This window comes from Pseudophryne corroboree, chromosome 5 (genome assembly GCF_028390025.1).
Source record: "Pseudophryne corroboree isolate aPseCor3 chromosome 5, aPseCor3.hap2, whole genome shotgun sequence".
NCBI classification, from domain to species: domain Eukaryota; kingdom Metazoa; phylum Chordata; class Amphibia; order Anura; family Myobatrachidae; genus Pseudophryne; species Pseudophryne corroboree.
Window position 1 is genome coordinate 129,122,350 of NC_086448.1, and position 21,521 is coordinate 129,143,870.

General features: G+C 44.0%; 1 protein-coding gene across 2 annotated transcripts in view; it reads right to left on the reverse strand.

The window, feature by feature from the left end:
- Positions 1–20,970, reverse strand: part of LOC134928845 (solute carrier family 40 protein member 1-like) — a 66,512-nt gene extending 45,542 nt beyond the window's left edge. The window contains exons 1-2 of one of the 2 annotated variants that reach the window (XM_063924808.1): positions 20,895–20,970; positions 674–741 (exon numbers count right to left, since the gene is read on the reverse strand). In XM_063924808.1, the coding sequence (XP_063780878.1) occupies positions 674–721 (48 nt within the window). In that variant the 5' untranslated portion in view covers positions 722–741; positions 20,895–20,970. Of the gene's footprint in view, positions 1–673; positions 742–5,386; positions 5,667–20,894 lie in introns of those variants that run through there. The other variant, XM_063924807.1, reaches the window with a different exon arrangement.
- Positions 20,971–21,521: the final 551 nt, after the last annotated feature.

A 21,521-nucleotide genomic window follows, 5' to 3' on the forward strand; every position in this document is an offset into this window, starting at 1 on the left:
GGTGTTAACACAGAGAATCTGTGAAAAGTTCATAGATTCATGCGGTAATGTAGTCACGGTACCCGTTAACCCCTGAGTTATCAGGGATATTTTTTTTCCGACCTGCTGAGGGAGGTGAAATAAAATTCATGATGACTGCTGGCTTTGGAGCTAACTGGATAACCTAATCTGCGGTAATCTACCACAGTTAATTTAATTCTCCAGTATGTCTAATAATAATTTTGATACTTTTTTTTTATATAAAAGTATAAAAATAGAAAAAAAATACTAAGACATAAAAAAGTGTCCTAAAACCCCCCAAAAAACAGCAACAAAAAAACAATAGTAGGAACAATGGCCTTTGCCACTATCAATACAAGGTAATTGGGAAACATCAGAGTTAATGAAAAAGTTATACCTAATGTTGTTATTATAATTAATATAATTATTACAACAGGAGGTACTATCATTCTTTTTAATATGCTATAATTTCTGATGAACAAATGGGCATAAAACAAAGATATTTTGTGCATCATTGGCTCCTGGCATATCACAGTGACTGGTTCAATCCATTTCCACAGTGATGTAAACTTCTGTGCAGATCAGTGACAGGCAATGGTGTTCTAGCTAGGATAGCAAGCTGTGTATAAGGCAATCACTGAAGTATTATATATACTGTAGGAAGTGACCTTACCCATATTGAAAGTGCACAGCTTACATAGACAAGGAATCTTGGTCCCATGAGGTAGTTCACAGCAGGGCCTAATAATGCAAATATACATATCAGTTAAACATGAATTGTGCTATTAATTAATTGAAACAGAATAGAGTATGTTTAGTAGTCTAATTATTCCGTGTAAAGTGACAAAGCATTCAAATAAAAGCAGTGATGCAGTCAAACATGACTAAAACCCCATCATTTTATATGTCATGTTATAGTCACTGCTGAAATGCACTAATTTATCTCAATAGGGTTCCAAGAACTTCTTAGAATCCTCAGTAGCTAATTCCAGAGCCCCAGCTTCCCCTGCCCACTTCATTCTGTACCAGTGACAAAGGGCCGATTCAGCTTCAGGCGCTAATGTGCAAAATTCGGTAGGACGCGCATGCACGAAGTCTTAAACTGAGTTCTCTACAGAGCGCAGTTTAAGACCTAGAGGGGGACGGGAGAGGTGTGTCGAAGACACATTTTGTGGGCGTCAATGCCTGCGGGTGGGCTGCGGTGCCTGCATGATAACCCACGCAGCCGCTGTGACCTAAAAGATGGCAGCCCTTCGACTGCCTATGCAGCTAGGCTGAGTAGGCAGGGGCTCCGTTAGTCATGCGAGCGTATCGCTGTATAGCGATGTGGGGGGTGGCATGCGTGACGGCCATGCCCTGTGCTGGTCGGCCCCCCGCATCTTAGAGTAAAGTGTTGTAGGTGTGCGTTTTCACGCATAGCAACAACCCAAGCTGAATTAGGCCCAAAGTCAGTTACAGTCCATGACCTTAGTAGGTACAGACCTATAACCTATGCAGTTTGGTACAGTTCTGAGAGCTATGTATATTTACATATTCATTCTTTTGTACTATTCTCACAGTGACTATAATAAATTAAATACAGCCAGGCTGAGGAGTCTCTCAGATCAGTTGTTTTCCACTCTGTACTAACAGGACATATACTAATGTCAGACATATTACATGGAATGCTGTAGCTGTAGCTAAAATAGACATTATCTACACATAACAAATACCTGGGCAATCACTGCAAAGACACATACTAAGCTTGCTGGGTTTCCGGTCTATAAATCTACACTAAAAATGTCTACAATCAATATGCCGACCACTAATGATCCAGTGGCGCACGCAGGGGGGGTTTCTGAGTACCCAGACCCCCCCCCCCCCCCTCCCCCAACCAGCCAAATATTTTTTTTTGGAAACGGAGACAGCTGTGTCTCAGTCTCAGTACAAACCACGATTGCGACCGCGACTGCGATCGCGTTCACTAAAACTGCTGCTGCTGCACGGAGCTCTGGTCGGGCAGAGCTCAGGCTGTTCACAGCAGCATGTGAAAAATGCTGCTCCCGTTCCTGCTCCTCACATTCTACTATGATATGGCCCCAGATGTGTGTAAATGATAGTGTATGTGATATGTAAATATATATTTTAATACACACAATACAGTATACAGTAATGTATATATATATATATATATATATATATATATATATATATATATGTGAGACAAATAGAAGTAATGGCGCCAAGGGGGTCGTATCAACGCCCAACTTTAGACTGGACCCTTGCAAAAAAAAATTCAGATAAATTTTGTCTGATAGCACATATTAACATATATAAAAATCTATTTAGAAAAACATAAACTCAAAACCAATGTCCATGATTATACAGAGTTGATACATTTGAATTTGTCGCACAATTCGAACAATCAACTTGTAGTGATGAGGAAAGATGTAGATATGTCACAACAATTTCCTCCTTCTTATTGTAGATTCGGAGGTAACATCAAACAATAGATAGATAAATAACCCAACGCGTTTCGGTTTGTTCCAAGACTTCATCAGGGGTGAAATCTCATCTACTTAACACAGAGACTGGGCTTTCAGTACCGTACCACTGGAGGGTCCGTTACGTGTTTTGAGCAGGTTAGGTTCTATACCTGTATGAATTGCCTTCACACCTGAATATTTGAATGTCAGGTTCAAGCTGTTGATTGATGAGGTTCCTTACGTGTGTGAACCGGTAAGATTCTATATCCTTATGAATTTTCCCTACATTCGAGTACCCGAATGTCAGGTTCAAGTTGATGATTTATGAGGCCTGGTCCTTGCTGTACCAATCAAGTTCCATTGAAATATTGAAACTTTGTTCAAACATCCTCGAATGATCATTTATGTACAGACAATATTTACTAAGTAGATGAGATTTCGCCCCTGATGAAGTCTTGGAACAAGACGAAACGCGTTGGATTATTTATGTATCTATTGTTTGATGTTACCTCCGAATCTACAATAAGGAGAAGGAGGAAATTGTAGTGACATATCTACATCTTTCCTCATCACTACAAGTTGATTGTTCAAATTGTGCGACAAATCCAAATGTATCAACTCTGTATAATCATGGACATTGGTTTTGAGTTTATGTTTTTCTAAATAGATTTTTATATATGTTAATATGTGCTATCAGACAAAATTTATCTGAATTTTTTTTTGTAAGGGTCCGGTCTAAAGTTGGGCGTTGATACGACCCCCTTGGCGCCATTACTTCTACTTGTCTCACATTTTTACACACTTAGTTCCTCCTAACATGGAACTTAGAGGTTACAGGCAGCCTATTTCTATTTTATTCTTTATTTTACCATTTAATTATAAATAGCGCAGTGAGAGAGTAATTTTTGTCATATATATATATATATATTTATTGTATGTGCTGCAGAGATGTCCAGCACTCGGAGGCTTAATATATATATATATATATTTGACATCTGTATACTGCTTGACAAAAGCGTTATTAAAGGATGCTGAAACGTTGCTAAACAAGCCTATTTGTGACATTGATTATTGACCGGAGTGCTGCCGTATTGGAGTTTGTATGGGGACGTGTCCTTGCAGGATACCCGTCGTGGAGGGCACCCGGGAAAGTTATTGTATAAGTGTACCCATGGAGTGGCAGAATTTGGAAGTATATATATATATATATATATATTCCGTTGCGCTTTACAATTAGAACAACAGTAATAGAACAAAACTGGGTAAAAACAGACAGACATAGAGGTAGGAAGGCCCTGCTCGCAAGCGTACAATCTATAGGGAAATAGGCATAGATACACAAGGATAGATGCTATCTATTGTATAATGGTCCACCAGATTGCCAGGTTCTTAATGGGTTGTATGATGATACCCCGCAATGTTGGCCAAGTGTCAGGAGGGTGTGAGAGTAAAGAAAGACAAAATATGTGATGTTATGTGTACTGTACAGAGAGAATGTAATTAGACAGGGAAGCACTGAAGGTTATGTGGGTGGGTCTGGAATTTGATAGACTTGTGTGAAGAGGTGAGTTTTCAGGGAACGTTTAAAGGTTTGGAGACTAGAAGAGAGTCTTATTGTGCGTGGGAGGGCATTCCACAGAGTGGGTGAAGCCCGGATAAAGTTCTGTAATTTTGAGTGTGAACAAGTAATGCGTGTGGATGAGCGACGTAGATCTTGTGCAGAGCGGAGAAGTCGGGTAGGGAGATATTTGAGATGAGTGAAGAGATGTATGTTGGTGCAGTTTGGTTAATAGCCTTGTATGTCAGTAAAAGTATTTTATATTTAATACGGTAGAATACCGGTAACCAATGGAGGGACCGACAGAGCGGATCTGCAGACGATGAACGCCTAGCAAGGAAGATTAGCCCCGCAGCTGCATTCAAAATAGATTGTAGTGGTGAGAGCCTATGTTTGGGAAGACCGGTCAGGAGACTATTACAATAATCAATGCGGGAGATGATGAGTGCATGGATTAGAGTTTTTGCTGTGTCTTGTGTAAGATATGGTCATATTTTGGATATTTCTTAGATGTATGTAACATGATCTATATATAAATTTATACAGAAACCCCCCTCAGTAAATCCTGCGTTTGCCCCTGTGATCGACATGCATTAGATTGACAGGGTCAAAAGGTCAACAATGAAAAGGTCGACAGTCAAAGGGTCGACAGGGTCAAAAGGTTGACACGTGTTTTTTAGGGTTTTTACATTACAACTTTCGCTGCATTTACTATCCACGTCACAAACTATTACCTTTATTAACCTAGTGGCGAGCGAAGCAGAGCAAGCCATTGAGCCCGAAGCGTGGCGAGTGAAGCGGGCCCACGAATGGAAGCATTTCATAAAATTTACTATCCATGTCACAAACTATCACCATTAGTAACCTTGTGGTGAGCAAAGGGGAGCGGAACGAGCCACCGTGCCCAAAGCGAGCCCGCGAGGGGACGCATCTCAAAAATTGGGGTAAAAATGCTTTAAAACACAAAATACACAATTTTTTCTTTGTCGACCTTGTGACCCTGTCGACATTTTGACTGTCGACATTTTGACAGTGTCGACATTTTGATTGTCGTCCATGTGACCCTGACAAACTTTTGACTGTCGATCTTTTGACCCTGTCGACCTAAGGACTTTAATGTCTATTTTCTGTATCAGAACCGCTTGCTGCATCCTTGTTAATGAGAGTGTAAACATCCCACAAGAGCCGGGTTACACACTTTATCCCGGCGGGCAGGATGCCAGCTGTCAATATCCCAACAGTGGCATCCCGCCCGCCAGAATGCCCGCACTTAGTGCACTCGACACTCTGTGGGCTAGGTGGCTCGCTGCGCTCCCAACAGGATCTATTCCAATTCTGTGGGTGTTGCGCTGCGGCCACATACAGATTGAACTGCAGGAGCCGTAACAGGGTCTGGCTGGCAACACTGCCCATCACAGCTCCTCTTCTCCTGCACGGTCCTCTAGAAAGTTCCCTCAGCACAGGGCTGCTCCCTCAGAAGCCGCGCTACGTGAACTGCCTGTCAGACAGCGCCGATACTCTGACTGCCCACAAGGCGCAAGTCTCCTGTGCCAGTAAGCTCCTCGCCACAGGTGTGCTCCTGACTGTTGCCTCAGCTCTTTACACCAGGTCAAGACAGGGGAAGGGGGCCGGGGTCGCATGCTAGCCTGCTTCCAACTGTCTGCACATGCTGCTTCCAGCCGGCACTAACCTCATGCCAGGGTCCCCTCCATCCAGCAGTTAGCAAGGGGATCTTTGCCATAAACCCCTAGACTTCATGGGGGTGGCACACAAATGCTGACACATATATACCGGGGGGGCGGGGGGTCATGTCAGCAGTTTAATAGCTACAGTGAGGTGATGTCGCATGACAGCAGTATACAGCAGCGCTGAGGGGGGCATAAGATCTATCATTATACTTTCTCCTATATGGGGGAGCCACATCTCCTCTCATACTCATAGGTAAGTTTTTGGACTTGTTCCCTTTTTGTCTTTATATCCAGTTAGTCAAAGACCTTTATATTTAAAAGTTATTTGTTGATGTTTTACAGTGCCAAATATTTTATGTTTATTTTTTTGTCATACTTGGGAGCTATAGAGATGCAGGAGTGGTCTTATTGGTTACTAGCAGTTGTATCTAGCATCTGGCTGTATATGTTTTTGTGTGTAATAATTCTTCCTCCGTCTCTCTCTCTCTCTTTCTTCCCCCCTTCTTAAACGTCCACAGCCGGCTCCCATCTCGTTTTTCGCACCAGTCAAGTCTATTAACAGTATTATTACTTGTATCATAATACATCGTGTAGGACAGGGTTGGACTGTAAGTGGGAGGAGTAATAAGTGGAGAGGAGCCAGGATTACTTCTTAAACCCCCCCCCCCCCCCCTCGATCCGCCCCTGCGTCGAGGGTGGGGGGGGGAGGTCAGTGTATGGGGTGACATTACATGGGGTAGGAAGGGGTTCTGTAGGTACAGTGAGGTATATTTATATGTCATGTGTCTGGGGGAGGGGGCAGTGTTTGGGGTGAAATCACATAGAAGTAGGGCGGGAGGACTGTCAGGTAATATGGGACATGCACTTGTCCTGTGTCTGGGAGGGTGTGCAATGTATGGGGTGACATCACATAGAGGTGAGTATTGTATAGGGTGGAAATGAGTGGTTTTGTTCTACGCTCCCCTCAGGGGAAGAGAGAAGAATGTAAATGACAAGTGGTGCTGCTGTATTTAAGCAGGGGTGGATTTAGGGGTGATGCCGCCCCGAGGCACAACAGTAACAACCGCCCCCCTGCCTGCCTAATTTTATTATTATTATTTCACTGGTTAAAAGCCCTCATTTGATGATAGCCAAATTAATAGAATGATAAAAAAGGCATTTTTTTAAAATTTAAATTTATATATACATATTTACTAAGTAAGACAGCTTACAGGGGCAGTACACGCATGCCCTACACATTTACACTCCATTCAAGATGGCATCTGGTACAGTTCAGTGGAAATATTTTGCAGTTAGTATTTAAGGGATGTCCTGGCCCTTATTTGTGATCATGTAATGGAAGTGAAAAACAGCGCAACTCAGGAGGGAGGGAGCCTGAGGGAAAATGGATGGGTGGTGGGATAGGATAGGGATGAAAGAGATGAAGGGGAAAAATGTTAATGTGTGCACCCTAGGTCAATTGATAAAAAATGTAATTAAAGAATCAAGGTGTTACCAATAACGATTCAGATTTATTAAAATTGTTATGATATTCTATGTGGGAGACACAGTGCTCCTTGGTGAGTCTCACTGAGACTAGCCTTGTGTATACCCTCCTTGGTGGTATACTTCTACTTATATAGGGGGACACCACTTGGGAGTGCCTGGGGGCGGGGGGGGGGGCAGTGTATGGAGTGACATCACATGGGGTAGTTCTGCAGGTACAGCGAGGTATATGTATATGTCCTATGTCTGGGGGAGAGGGCAGTGTTCGGAGTGACATCAAATAGAGGGAGGGCAAGGAGCCTGTCAGGTATTATGAGCCATGTACATGTCCTGCATCTGGGAGGGTGGGTAGTTTATAGTGTAACATAACAAAGGCTAGGAGGGGGATCTGTCAAGAAATTGTCGTGTGACTGTCGGAGGGGGCAGTTTATGGGGTATGTGTATACTGTAGGAGATGGGGGGGGTATGGGTGGTATTGGGACTGTAATCAGAGAAATAAAATGGTTGTAACCGTGCTGTGGTTGTGGCCACACCCCTGTTCAAGATTTAAATGTCAAAATGAAAAGATGTTAACCATAGGTTTTACATGTATGACGCACTGTGAATTATGCTGGCACTACATGAATAACTGGTAACAATAGTGATACATACTGTACACGCATGCAGAAAACCTGGAAAATATCTGTATATGTTTGCAGCAGTTCTCACCACCTGATACTGTCACGTCACCTTCCCTGAAGTGCAAGATTCACACATAGTAATGGCTGCTCTGGGTGATGTACCACCTTGTTGCCACTCTGTCAAATACAAATTGAATGTAACTAAAAATACAGGCATTCAGTGTTCACCAGTCACTTTTTCCAGGAGCTTTATACCAGCAGGCTTCCCTCCAGTTCAGTCACTGAGGTAATGTCAGAAGCCCCATCTGCTGCTTGCTCATTTAATAGCAGGCAAATAGGGAATACTAAGGGCTGCCAGCATCAGGACACTGATTCGCTAATAGTGTCCAATGCTATTTACAAAGCTAGCATCCTACTGCTTCAGCTAGGAAAAGTACCAGATCTTACAATACTACTGCTGAGCATACTACTACTGGAGAAACATTGTTACGCATGTTGCACTGGTGGATGCGGGAACACGCTGGCATAGGTGACAGTCAGATATTTGGCCAAAGTCTCTGGTGACGTTCCTGGATCACTGATACAATAAAATAAATCTATAAATGATAAAATAGAATGCCAGGCCCCACCCTGAGGAAGTATAGTGCTGTGATTAAAGACTGACTGCTGAAGTTGTGCCCCCTACGCATGTGTATTGCGTGACCGGAGGTCAGCATACCGACGCCGGCATACCGTCACCGTAATGCCAGAAGGAAGGGGGGGGGGGGGTGCAGCTAAGCGCAACAAGCCCCTTGCTTCTATTCTCACTCTATGGGTGTCGTGGACACCCACAAGTGGGAATAGTCCCTGTTGGTCGGCATGCCGACCGTTGGGATTGTGAGGGGGCAGGATGCAGGGGGAGGTAATGCGACCGCGGGTCACATAACTATATCCTCTCCCTACTGATCGCCATTTAATCAACTTTATGTAGCGTTTTCATCACTGGAGTTTCTATCATGGGTGCAATCTGTGCGGTGCACACGGGCCCCTGGGTCCAGGGGGGGCTCACACCGCACACATTGCACCCATATTTTCATACTCACCCGTCCGAAGTGAACTGCCGGGCGCTGCAGTGGCAGCCGTAGCGGCCCAAAAACACACCAAAAATGGCCGCGCGCATGCACTGTTCAATTTTTGTCTCCAAAACATGGCAGGCGCCATGTTTCGGGAGACCTGCGCATGCATATTGCCGGAGCCTACGGCGCCGTGGAGAGGAGGGGGTCCACCCAGAGTGTGCACATGGCCCCCTACTCTCTTAAGACGCCCCTGGTTTTGATCCTAATCACAGTGCCTCCTCCAGTGACAGTCTATGGAGATTAGTGGAAGTGGATCCTGGGATCGCTGAAAATCCTAGATAGGGGCTATGAGGGCTACACAAGGCTATACTGTATATATGGTGTGCAGAGAAGATTTACTGTGGGCCACTCTGTTGTTCGCTATTTGACATGGTCCCGGACCAATATGTTTAAATCTATCAATTCATTACACATATTCTACCCTCCTTCACTCAGCATGCTCGGCTCAGTCACCTCTCTCCTCTGTTGTTTTCTTTTTCTTGTTCTATACCTATGCTCTATTATGTTTCTTAGTTCAAAAATGTTAACATAGACTTTAACTATATTGAACACTCGGCTACCAATTTGTTTATGCTCAAATTTGTTACTTTATTATGCCGTTGATTGATGTTCATTTATGTTTACAAGCTGTTATAAGTCTGTATTCGTTTCAATAAAAACAGATTATACAAAAAAAAAAAAAAGATTTACTGTACAAGGCTTCATGGAGACATGGTGAGGCTATAAGGATGCGCTGCTGGTAATGGAATTAAAGCTTTTTTATGCTAGACAGTTTGGTAATTAGTGCTGGTACATATTATTTTTATAATGAACACATATTTACATTTACAGAAAGAGTATGTTATTTTACCTTAGCATACATGATAAATATTCACTTAGATAATCTTTGCAGAAACAGCATGCTCATTTACATGCACAATTGTTTTATGACTTTATACAACCTTTTAAGTGGAGAGGAAGAAATATTTATAAATGAAGGCAGTAATAAACCCATTTATGAGTGTCTTCATTTGAGAATCATTTTCCTTCCTTTCCTTCTCTTTATCCCACATTATTGCTAATGCCTCTTGGTGTGCTGGGGAAAACAGTTTTGTGTACCTTTCTATTTTAGAACAACCTATCCCTTTCAGCACCTGAGCGGTATTATTAATTTGATTGAGCAGCTTCCATTTTAACTTCTGCGTAGAGAGGCATAGATGGGACCTGCATTTGGAGAGCATGCTGGTACCTGTAGTGCCATTTGGAGGACTTAGGGATGACCACTGGTAAGGTGGCTATCAATTTAGATATATTTTTGTATGTGCTATTATCATGTAGCCTTGCAGTAGACCATTATATGGCCCAGAGTGGGCACTGTTATCATGCAGTGTAAGGACCTCCAGTATTAGAGAAGCCTGGACGTTGGACTGGAGGCTTACCATATTTTTGCAAATATATGTAACTAAGATCTCTCAATTATCTACTACCATGTAGTATTCAAATCTTTTTGCTAATGCCTCTTGGTGGGCTGGGGAAAATCTGTTTTGTGTCTCTTTCTAGTTTACCTCCTCCCTTTCAACACCTGAGGGGTATTACTAATTTGATTGAGCAGCATCCATTTTAATGTCATTATTACGGGAGTGCATACTCTGTATTAAAAATTAATATAGAGACTTATTTTGAACAGTAGAATCAGGGTGGTTTAGGACAGGAGAGGGCCCATGTGCAGGCTCTGTGCAGGTCTCCTCCTCTCTGGCAGTGCAGTAGACTCTGGCTTGTTCCAGAGTGTACTGCGCATGCACAGGTAAGCATGATTACATGGGTGCATACTGTAGTGTGCGTTGTGGGCCCATTAGGACCAATGGGCCGGGGTACACCTTACACACATTTTAGATATGCCAATGTGTAGAGTGTATATATTCGAATACTGCCAATATTAAGTAGGCTGTTTAGGGGGCCTGTTCGTCAACACTAATTGGACCATTACACGTGCTAGTTTATGCATGTTTTAAGTAATGGACCCATTCATTATTAGAGGCCCAATGGGGCCACCTACTATTCAGCAAAAACTGAAAACTTAAAGTTTTCGTCATTTGCCTGTGGAAACCAGGACAATGATCCCAAGCATTAGGCCAAAGCAACATTGGCATGGTGGAACAACAAAAGGAGAATTTTGGACAGTATTAAAAAAAGGTGAATGTTCTACAATGGCCCAATCAAAGTCCAGATCTAAGTCCAATTTAGAATCCATGGCACTATTTGAAAATTGCAGTTACAAGAGTCATCCAAGAAGAGTCTTCCAACAGACTTAGGGGCAGATTCAATTAGACGCAGAACTTACTGCACTGATGGAGCTATTCACTCACTGCACGCTACTCCACACAGTAATTCCAGTGTATAGGAACTCCAGCACTATGTGTGTGAGACCCCTATAGTTGGTGAAAGGGTCTTCTGCCAATAACAGCCCCCTGTTGTTCCCTTAGTGCACAACATGCACACAGGTACTTAGGGGACCGCCTGGGCTTAAACCTCTAGCAGTAGGGGCTCATACAATAGGCTGGGCTCCACAAGGTAATAAACCCGGAGTGTAGCAGCTGACAAGGCAACATTTAATTGCAGGCAGACTAGATACCGGAATGGTAACTGCAGACAGGATATGATGACTGAAGATTACAGGACTGGATATGCACTGGTAACTGAACAATAATAACTGAAGTAACAAAGTATTTGTTGCAGGTGAACACAGCCATATGATCGTTAACTGCTGGGAAGCAAGCAGGTGCTGGGTGTGTACTGAGATTGAAAGCAGAGTGCTGGCAGCAGGAACCTAGTTGCAAAGAGACTTGGTAGATGAATAGTGACATGGCTGCAGTCTGTAATAACACACAGTGGCTAAGCTGTGACTTTGTGACTTGGATACAGGTTCAGGTGTAGAGGAAATGCTGCAGACTTGCAACTACTGGCACGGCTAGAGTGAATGTACTTTGCCGCAATGGGTAACCATGGACACACAGGCTGGGTGTCCACAGAACCAGAGCTGACAGGATATAATCACAGAGACTTGGCAGGAACAGCACACAGAGGATACAGAAATGCAGGTACACAAAGGCAGGGAACCAGGTCTCAGGAACGGGCAGGTTGGCTGGGAGCTGTACAGGGTACAGTGACCGTGTGACAAGCTCAGTAGGTGCAGGAACTAGGGAATATCACTGGCAGGGCAGAACTAAACAGGATTCCTAATGAAAGAGAGACATACTAATCACAGGAGTCATGAGGTTGGAGTCAGGTAATGAGGCATTCCAAACAGGTGTGCTGCTGCACGTAGGAGTCAGCATCCTAGTTGCTAGGAGACAGCCAAAATACAGACAAGAAAGAGCTGCAGCTGCGTCCAGGTCACTAAGCAGCGAGCTGCAGTGGACATGCATAACATCCAAAGGGTACACTTTCTTTGCACTCACTGGGAGCTTACTGCGTCGGTTAATTCCATAGCTCTGGGAACTTACCACGGGATCTATGAGCATTAGCCACAAACTTATTGTGTGGCTAGAGCTATGCAATCTCTGCCCACTTCCCCACGCTGTAATCCCAGAGGGTGCACTTTCTTTTACCCACTTGGGCTTATTGCGTGGGGTAATTCCATAGCTCTGGGCACCTAACCCATGATCTATGAGCATAAGTTGTAGACTTATTGCACGTAGAAACTGCCAAATAATTGAGTCGCTCTCAGTATTGAACAAAGGACTTGCCACTGCGTGTTAAGTCTTGTGGCTATCTGCCCCTTAAAGCTATATCACAGCGGCTCTGCACTCACTATAATAAAGCATGGGAATTTAGTTATATTTTTAAAACATTTAAGCTTTCAGACCCCCGTTAAGATACCCCATTTTTCTGCAAGTCCTACCCTTAACACTTACACTCTTGCACCTGATAGTCAAGGCCATCTATAGATAACGTTGCCTAATAGAAGCCTTTGGGCTTCTCTCCACAACAAGCCCCAGAGTGATCCAATAAAATCCTTCCCAGTGTTCCCATGTCCGCGCATGCACTGGCTGTGCGTGCACAGAAGGACTCCCGGCTCATAAACCCAGAGGTCCCCACACTGCAAATGTTAGGTCTTATCAGGACAGCTGTTGTTTTCTCAAATATACATACGGCATTAATAAATGCATGTGATCAGTGGGGGGATGCATCACCTTAAAAATTATCTTGTGGTACCATTTTACTGGATAAAACATGCTCCTTTAAGGTTTCCTGTCTTTATTGTTGTGTCGAGGGCAGGGTCTGCGTCTTCTGATGCAGATCTCCTGCCCATGGCAGCATGACTCCCCCAGCCATTCCTCGGCCATCTGAGTGATCCAATGATGCGGATCACAGAAGCGGGAGGAGGCGTACATTTACACAAGACACCTCCTGCTGCATTAGTATGCATGGCCGCCATCAAGGGGGTGCCCTGTGTACAGTTGTCCCTGGCCCGGCCACTCTGTCAGAGAGTGGAGGGCTCGGGCTACTTGAACTGCCCGCTGCCACTATTCTCAGCAGCCACCGCTGGTGGGACTGTCAGCGGCCGCCGCTGCTAATACCCCAGCTGCCCACCGCCGCTGTTCTCTTCTCCTGTCATTCCCTTCCCCTGTCTCCCCGCCTCCCGCGGCCTGCCACAGATCCTAACAAGCAAGCTGCAGCCTGAATACATATTTGTTTGCATGCATACACATATACAGCAACACACACAGACATATAGACACATACACACATAGGAGGAGACTCGACCTGATCGCAGATGTGCCAGCAAAGGGATAGTCTACCCCGCATGTCAGCATGGCGGAAGGTAGATTTGAGGTGTGCCGGGACCACAGCAGCAGCTCAGGGAAGGAGTCCACAGCACACAATCATAGTCAGACGGCAGTACCGTAACTAGACATTTTAGCGCTGTGTGCAAGAAACAGCACTCGTGCTCCCCCTCCCATATTGAAAATAGGCCCTATTGTGGCTTCATGGGGAAGGGGTGTTGCCACAAAATAATACCAATTCATATTACACTGCACAGTAGTCTCCAGTATTCAAATTACGCCGCACAGTAGCGCCACTTACACACATTACAACAGGTACGGCCCCTTTTACACATTACGCGAGATAGAGCCCCAGTCACACATTACGGGCAGGTAGAGCCCCATTTTACACATTGCGGCAGGCAGAGCTCCCTTTTACATATTGCAGCAGGCAGAGCTCCCTTTTACACATTACGGCAGGCAGAGTCCCCTTTAACATATTACGGTAGGCAGAGCTCACTTTTACACATTACGACAGGTAAAGTCCCCTTTCATACATTATGGCAGGCAGCGCTCCCTTTTACACATTATGCCAGGTAGAGTCCCCATTTACACATTACACCAGGTAGAGTCCACTTTTACACATTCCGGCAGGTAGAGTCCCCTTTTACACATTACGGTAGGTAGAGTCTCCTTTTTACATATCACAGCAGGTAGAGTGCCCTTTTACACATTACAGCAGGTAGGACTCCCTTTTACACCTTACAGCAGGTAGAGTCCCTTTTTACACATTACGACAGGCAGAGCTCCATTTTACACCTTACGTCAGGTATGGTTCTCTTCTACACATTACAGCAGGCAGAGTTCCCTTTTACACATTATAGCAGGTAGAGTCCTGTTTTATACATAGCTGTGATAAAGAAGATATACATTAAAAAGATAGACAGTCATTAGGTCAACAGTAAAAGGATGACAGTCAAAAGGTCGACAGGGTCAAAAGGTCAACAGTGTCAAAAGGTCAACAGGGTCAAAAGGGCAGCACAAACTTTTTTGGGGTGTTTTGTGTTTTTTATTTTTTTTACCCTAATTTGTTGTAGACGATATTTACCATGTGTTCAAAATTGCGCTATTCTGCTTAAACATGTGTACAATATATACCACAAAGGTGCAAGTAAAGGACAAATAATCATGCAACATAAATAGTGTACATGCAAAGCACCACGTCCAAACAAAATGAAAAAGTTACTGAGCTTTTATGATTGGAAATAAATCACACGCTTCTATGAGCAGCTTCTTAATATATGTAGGAGACAGGAACATCCAAGAGTCTCTGAAATCAAAAGAAAGTGCTTCCCTCTAATGGGTGTAACCCTTGTCAGGGGGGATCAGCACACGGAATAAATCATAGTGCAGTATTTTGTATAAAATCAAAGGGGTTTTAATACAAATTGCACTTACAACATTCAAAGATAAAAATCACATGTAAAATCTCCTTGTCTGGTAGCAGCATTTGGACATAATGGACATATCACCCGAACTCCTATTGATGTTCTCAGGATGGGGTTCAGCACACACAGCTCCGGAATCTGTGTGTGGTTCCTGTAACTCCTGCCTGCTTGGACATTTATCCATCCTGCACTGTCACCTTGGAGAGGCTGCCACAGATTCCGGAGCTGTGTGTGCTGAACCCCATCCTGAGAACATCAATAGGAGTTCGGGTGATATGTCCATTATGTCCAAATGCTGCTACCAGACAAGGAGATTTTACATGTGATTTTTATCTTTGAATCTTGTAAGTGCAATTTGTATTAAAACCCCTTTGATTTTATACAAAATACTGCACTATGATTTATTCCGTGTGCTGATCCCCCCTGACAAGGGTTACACCCATTAGAGGGAAGCACTTTCTTTTGATTTCAGAGACTCTTGGATGTTCCTGTCTCCTACATATATTAAGAAGCTGCTCATAGAAGCGTGTGATTTATTTCCAATCATAAAAGCTCAGTAACTTTTTCATTTTGTTTGGACGTGGTGCTTTGCATGTACACTATTTATGTTGCATGATTATTTGTCCTTTACTTGCACCTTTGTGGTATATATTGTACACATGTTTAAGCAGAATAGCGCAATTTTGAACACATGGTAAATATCGTCTACATTCAGTTTCCTTGAGTGTTTGGATGAACACTCTATTCATGTGTACTTCTGCTGCATGATTCTGGTTTTAACTGCGCATATCTGTTATACCCATATATAACTTCTATTTTACCCCAATTTGTTGAAATGCGTTCCCTCGCATGTTCACTTTGCTCACCACGCTTCAGGTGCAGTGGCTCGCTCTGCTCTGCTTCACTTGCAACAAGGTTAATAAAGGCAATAGTTTGTGACATGTATAGTAAATGCAGCAAAAGTTGTTAAAGATGCTAAAAAACATGTGTTGACCATATGTCAACCTTTTGACCCTGTCGACTTTTTGACCCTGTCGACCTTTTGACCCTGTGCATGTCGACTATTAGTGGTCAGCCTATTGACTGTAGACCTTTTTATTGTAGATCTATAGATCAGATAACTTATACATTACGGCAGACAGAGCTCCCTTTTACATACTACAGCAGGCAGAGCTCTTTTTACACATTACACCAGGTAGAGTCCCCTTTAACACATTATGGCAGGTAGAGCACCTCATATCCCCCCTCCCTTACCCTTAGGGTGTAGTGTAGTCAGTGGTGCAAGTAGAAGTTTTCTCTAATTGGTAATGACAACACATACCTAAAATGGGCGTGGCCATGTGTCATGCGGGGGCGTGGTTACATAAAACTAGGTGAGTGGCTACATGACAATAGGGGCATGGCCACATTATGCCCCACACTGTAATGACCCTTACACATTATGCCAATCACCATAATGCCTATTACACACTATGCCACACACCGTAATGCCCATTACATATTATACCACACAGCGTAATGCCCATTACACATTATGCCACACAATAATGCCCATTACACATGATGGCACACACCGTAATGCCCATTACATATTATGCCTTACAGCGTAATGCCCATTACACATTATGCCACACACCATAATGATTATTACACATTATGTCACACACCATAATTATTATTACACATTATGCCACAGACCGTATTACCCATTACACATTATCTCAAATACCATAATGCCATTACACATTATGCCACACACTGTAATGCTCATTACACATCATGCCACGCACCGTAATGCCTATTACATATTATACCACACACCATAATGCCTATTACATATTATGCCACACACAGTTTTGCTGCTGACACCATTTTATGTCGCACACACAAAAATGACCCTTACAAATTATGCCCCACAGTAAGGCTTCTAGGCTTCTAATTACTAAACCAGGGGTTTCATGGCAAAAGATGCAGCTTTCTGCATCTTTCCTGGCAGCGCCAGCATTTCCAGCAGACTGACGGTCACATGACCTCCCCCAAAATCCTGACCCCTCACTATCCCGATGGTCGGCATGCCGACCAGCAGGGACTATTTCCACTCGTGGGTGTCCACGACACACATAGAGTGGGAATAGAACCCGTGGCGACCACAGGCCGCCACCTAGCCTGCAGCATGCTGCACTTGCCCCTCCCCACCAGGATCCCGGGATAGGCGCACAGTGCACCAGCGCTCACAAAATCCGCACTTCCAGGTAGTGCTGGGCGTGAAGCACTACCCTGACAGATGCTAGATGTTATATAGTACCATGCGGACAGAGACCCTGTAGCAATGGCGGTGGGCTGGTGGTATGGCATGCCAGCACCATATTTCTTAGTGGTACCACCCCGTAACCACACTACTTTCAACACTGAGTGTGATGTACTGTAGTATAATGTAGTGCACTGCAGTCTAGTATAGTAAAGTGTAATATAGTGTAGAGTAGTGTAGTGAGTAGGCGGGTTGGGTAGGTGTTACCAGCTGCTGGTATCCCTGTGGTTAGCATCCTGATGCCGGGATCCCGACCACAGAATGCCGGCGGGGGGTGGGGGGTGGGGAGTCTAATGAAACCACTTGCGGGCTTGCTGTGCTCGCCACGCTGCGAGCCCGGTGGTGATCTGCGCTCACCACAGGTTCTATTCCCACTCAATGGGTGTCGTGGACACCCACAAGTTGGATTAGTCCCTGTTGGTTGGCATGCCGACCGTCGGGATAGTGAGGGGGCGGGATGTAGGTGGAGGTATTGTGACCAGCGGTCTCCCAACCGCTGGTCACATAACTACATCCCTGTGTAGGCACTTTCATGATTACTCCGTTCTGCCCGCACTGCTACAGGCTCCTGACCCAGAATTCACTAACTCTGTACACTGCACTGCAGGCCAAGAAAGGGGTCGAGCGCGGGAGCGCATCACACGGGGATTTACTGGCCAGCTATTCCCCTGACTATATAGCAGCGACCAGCAGTAGAGGCTCCCGCTGCTGGGAGCTTGGGGTTGCGGGTGCCAGGCGCAGTGGAGTGGGAGCGGGAGGAGCGGCCGTCAGCGGGAGGAATATGCGGCCACTCGGGGTGTATGTAGAAGGTGCGCCAACAGGGCAAATGCGCTGTGGGCAATGCACCTTCTGCACACACCTAGTTACGGTTCTGACAGACAGCGTCAGCAGCATTTCAAATTTGGAGCCAGCCATGAGTCAAGCAGAGCTCGCAGACTGGCAGCCATCCATGATTGCCTGTGGTGTTCGCCAATCCACACCACTGCCATCCGGGTCCCATCACAGACTTTGCAGTCTCACCCTGATGACAGCACTGGCACACGTTATTTAAAGCTCCAGTAATGGGGAGTCCACATTACTTTACAGATTCACACGGTCAATGTCTTAGCACCTCCTACTGATGTGCTGTGTCTTTATCTAACCTGTACTCTACATGTAAAGTTATATAATATGAAAAATACTGTGCAAGAACATGCCCAAGTCCGATGATGCCACTGCTCATTTTTTTTCTTCAGCTATCCCCTCATGCTGGCCAAGCTATCTCTCAGCACACTTAATGAGGGCGAGCATCGTAACATGGTCATGTTCTGGGTGCCTTGACACTACACTACACCTCTGTTTCTATCACATACACGCTAGGGTTAATTTTTGTCAGAAGCCAATTAACCTAACAGTTTTTGAATTGTGTGAGGAAACAAGAGTACCCGGGTGAAAATAACACAAGCATGGAAGACCATATAAACACCACACAGATCGGGACTTTGGGGGAATCTAACCCAAGACTTCAGTGCTGTAAAACAGTAATGCTAACCATTACACCAACCATGCTGCCCAATGAGTAATTTAGGGGCCCATTTATCAATGAGTGATTCGAAGCTTGTTGTGAATGATAAAACTTGTTGCATATGATAAATGATGCTCCAGCTCCATTTTCAAACACATGACAGTTAAGAGCTGAACAGATGACAGTTGGAAGCTGATTGGCTGGAGCACCATTTATCATACAAGTTTTATTATTAACAACAAGTTTTTTTCACTCGTTGATAAATGGACCCCCAAATCTGTAATCTGATCCCAGTAGCCTGGAATAATTTATGTAAAAGCGACTAAACTGACATTAGAAATTAAAAAACAATAATAATTAAAAATTATAAAAACAAAACTATGACTGGCTGTATTTTTAGTCCAGAGTTTGAAAAATAATAACATACAATAAAAAAATAAAAAAAATAAAATGTGTATTTTAATGTATCCAGTATTTTATGTTTGCATTATAAAGAATTCTGGGAAGTCTCTTTCATATATGTTTTGTATATTTATTTATTTATTTATAACAGGTTTTGGGGGTCATTCCGAGTTGATCGCTCGCTAGCTAGTTTTAGCAGCCGTGCAAACGCTATGCTGCCGCCCACTGGGGAGTGAATTTTACCTTAGCAGAAGTGCAAACGCATGTGCAGCCGAGCTCTGCAAAAACAGTTTGTGCAGTTTCTGAGTAGCTCCGAACCTACTCAGCGCTTGCAATCACATCAGCCTATTGTACCTGTACGACGCGCGTGCACATTGCGGCCGCATACGCATGCGCAAAAATGCCAATTTTTAGCCTGATCGCTGCGCTGCGAACAACGGCAGCTAGTGATCAACTCGGAATGATCCCCTTTGTCAGGAAGAAATACATTAGTCTGGATTCATTGGGGCCAGTCAGTTGCAGCCCACGATAAGCCAATAGGCTGCGCCAAAAAGGATGCGGCCGCAGTGTGATTGACAGTGGCAACCATCGGGAGGGCGTTGTCGCGGCGTTCGGGGGGGGGGGGGGGGGGGGCTAGACATTCAGAATGGGATCAGGCCAGGACCGGGAAAATACTGGCGTCAGACCACCTGATGCGCTGCCAGGGAACAACCTTAGTTCTGATGCATCCACAATCTAATTGCAGATGCATCCACAATCTAATTGCGGACGCATCGGGAGGCGGCCTCGCACATGCTGGGCGGCCTTGCCCTTTGCTGGGTCGGCCCCCAGAATGTGAGAAGATGAATGCAGATTTGGATGCATATGCAGCAATTTGCGTTCATCTCTGAATAATGTCCAAAATATATTGCTTATTGCTATTTTTGCTTTATTTTATTTTTTTATCTAATTTGATTCAAACTAACAAATATAACATAAATAAATAACACAATATCCAGCTTAGGGAGCTCCATGCCTGATATATATTAAAAGTTTCAATGTAACCGGTTACCAGAAGGAAATTGCTATACCTGTAATACGGGATGCAGTTAAAATGCCGGCTGTTGGGATCCCGGCGTTCAGGATAACGACGCCATAATCCTGACAGCTGACGATGGCGAAAGCCGGAATCCCGGCGCAACGCGGCTATCTCCCTATTGGGTGTCCACAACAGCCAGAGTGGGAATAGATCCTGATCCACCGAGCCCGCAAGGGGAATCTTAGCGCTTGCATCGCTGCCAGCATTCTGGCGGGTGGGATGCCGCTGTCGGGATATTGACAGATGGCAACCCGCCCGCCGGGATAAGGTATGTAACTCCTGTAATACAGTTCACGATGCAACACATAGCACAATACCACAGCACAATGCACAAGTCACCAGCTGGACACCACAACGTGTAAGCCCCTTACTGCAAGTGGAATATAACAGTGATATAGCACATGCCAGTCAAACTCTAAAGTGATCCACTGCATCATATATTCCCACAGCATCCAGATACACCTTGGAAACATATTACCAAGTATTTTCTTCTTGTCCTTATCTTGTGTAGTAGGGGGCTGTGCTTCCGCCCTCTCATTTCCAGGACCTTCAATTTCTTCTAATTCTTCCAGCATTGCAGATTACTATACACAAGCAAACATCCAGTTCAATTTACAAGCGCTAGCAAACTTTAAAGCACTGGTATAACAATAAATAGCAATAATAAACATAATAAAAATATTATAACTGTTATTATGTAGATGCATATATACAGTTATGCTGAGTAAATCAGATGTACATTGCACACTATTCATTAGGACATTACACTACAAGTTCAATAAAAAATAAAATAAAATATTTTGTTATTTAAAAAAATTACAATATGTATATTGTGGCCTTGGTTTTAGGCTATATTTCCTATCATGAAGGAAATCTGAATGAATGAACAAACAAACAAACAAACAAACAAACATAAAACACACTATATAAAACTACATGTACTCAATTCAATACAAAAAGAATAATAATCAAGTTTACAGTTAATAAATTACAATTATTCAGTATACTCAGGTATAACATACTATACAGGCTTATGGCACAACTGTGCTCACCCAAAATCCTATGTAAATGTAAAAAATGATTTGATTATAAAATAGTGATTGTA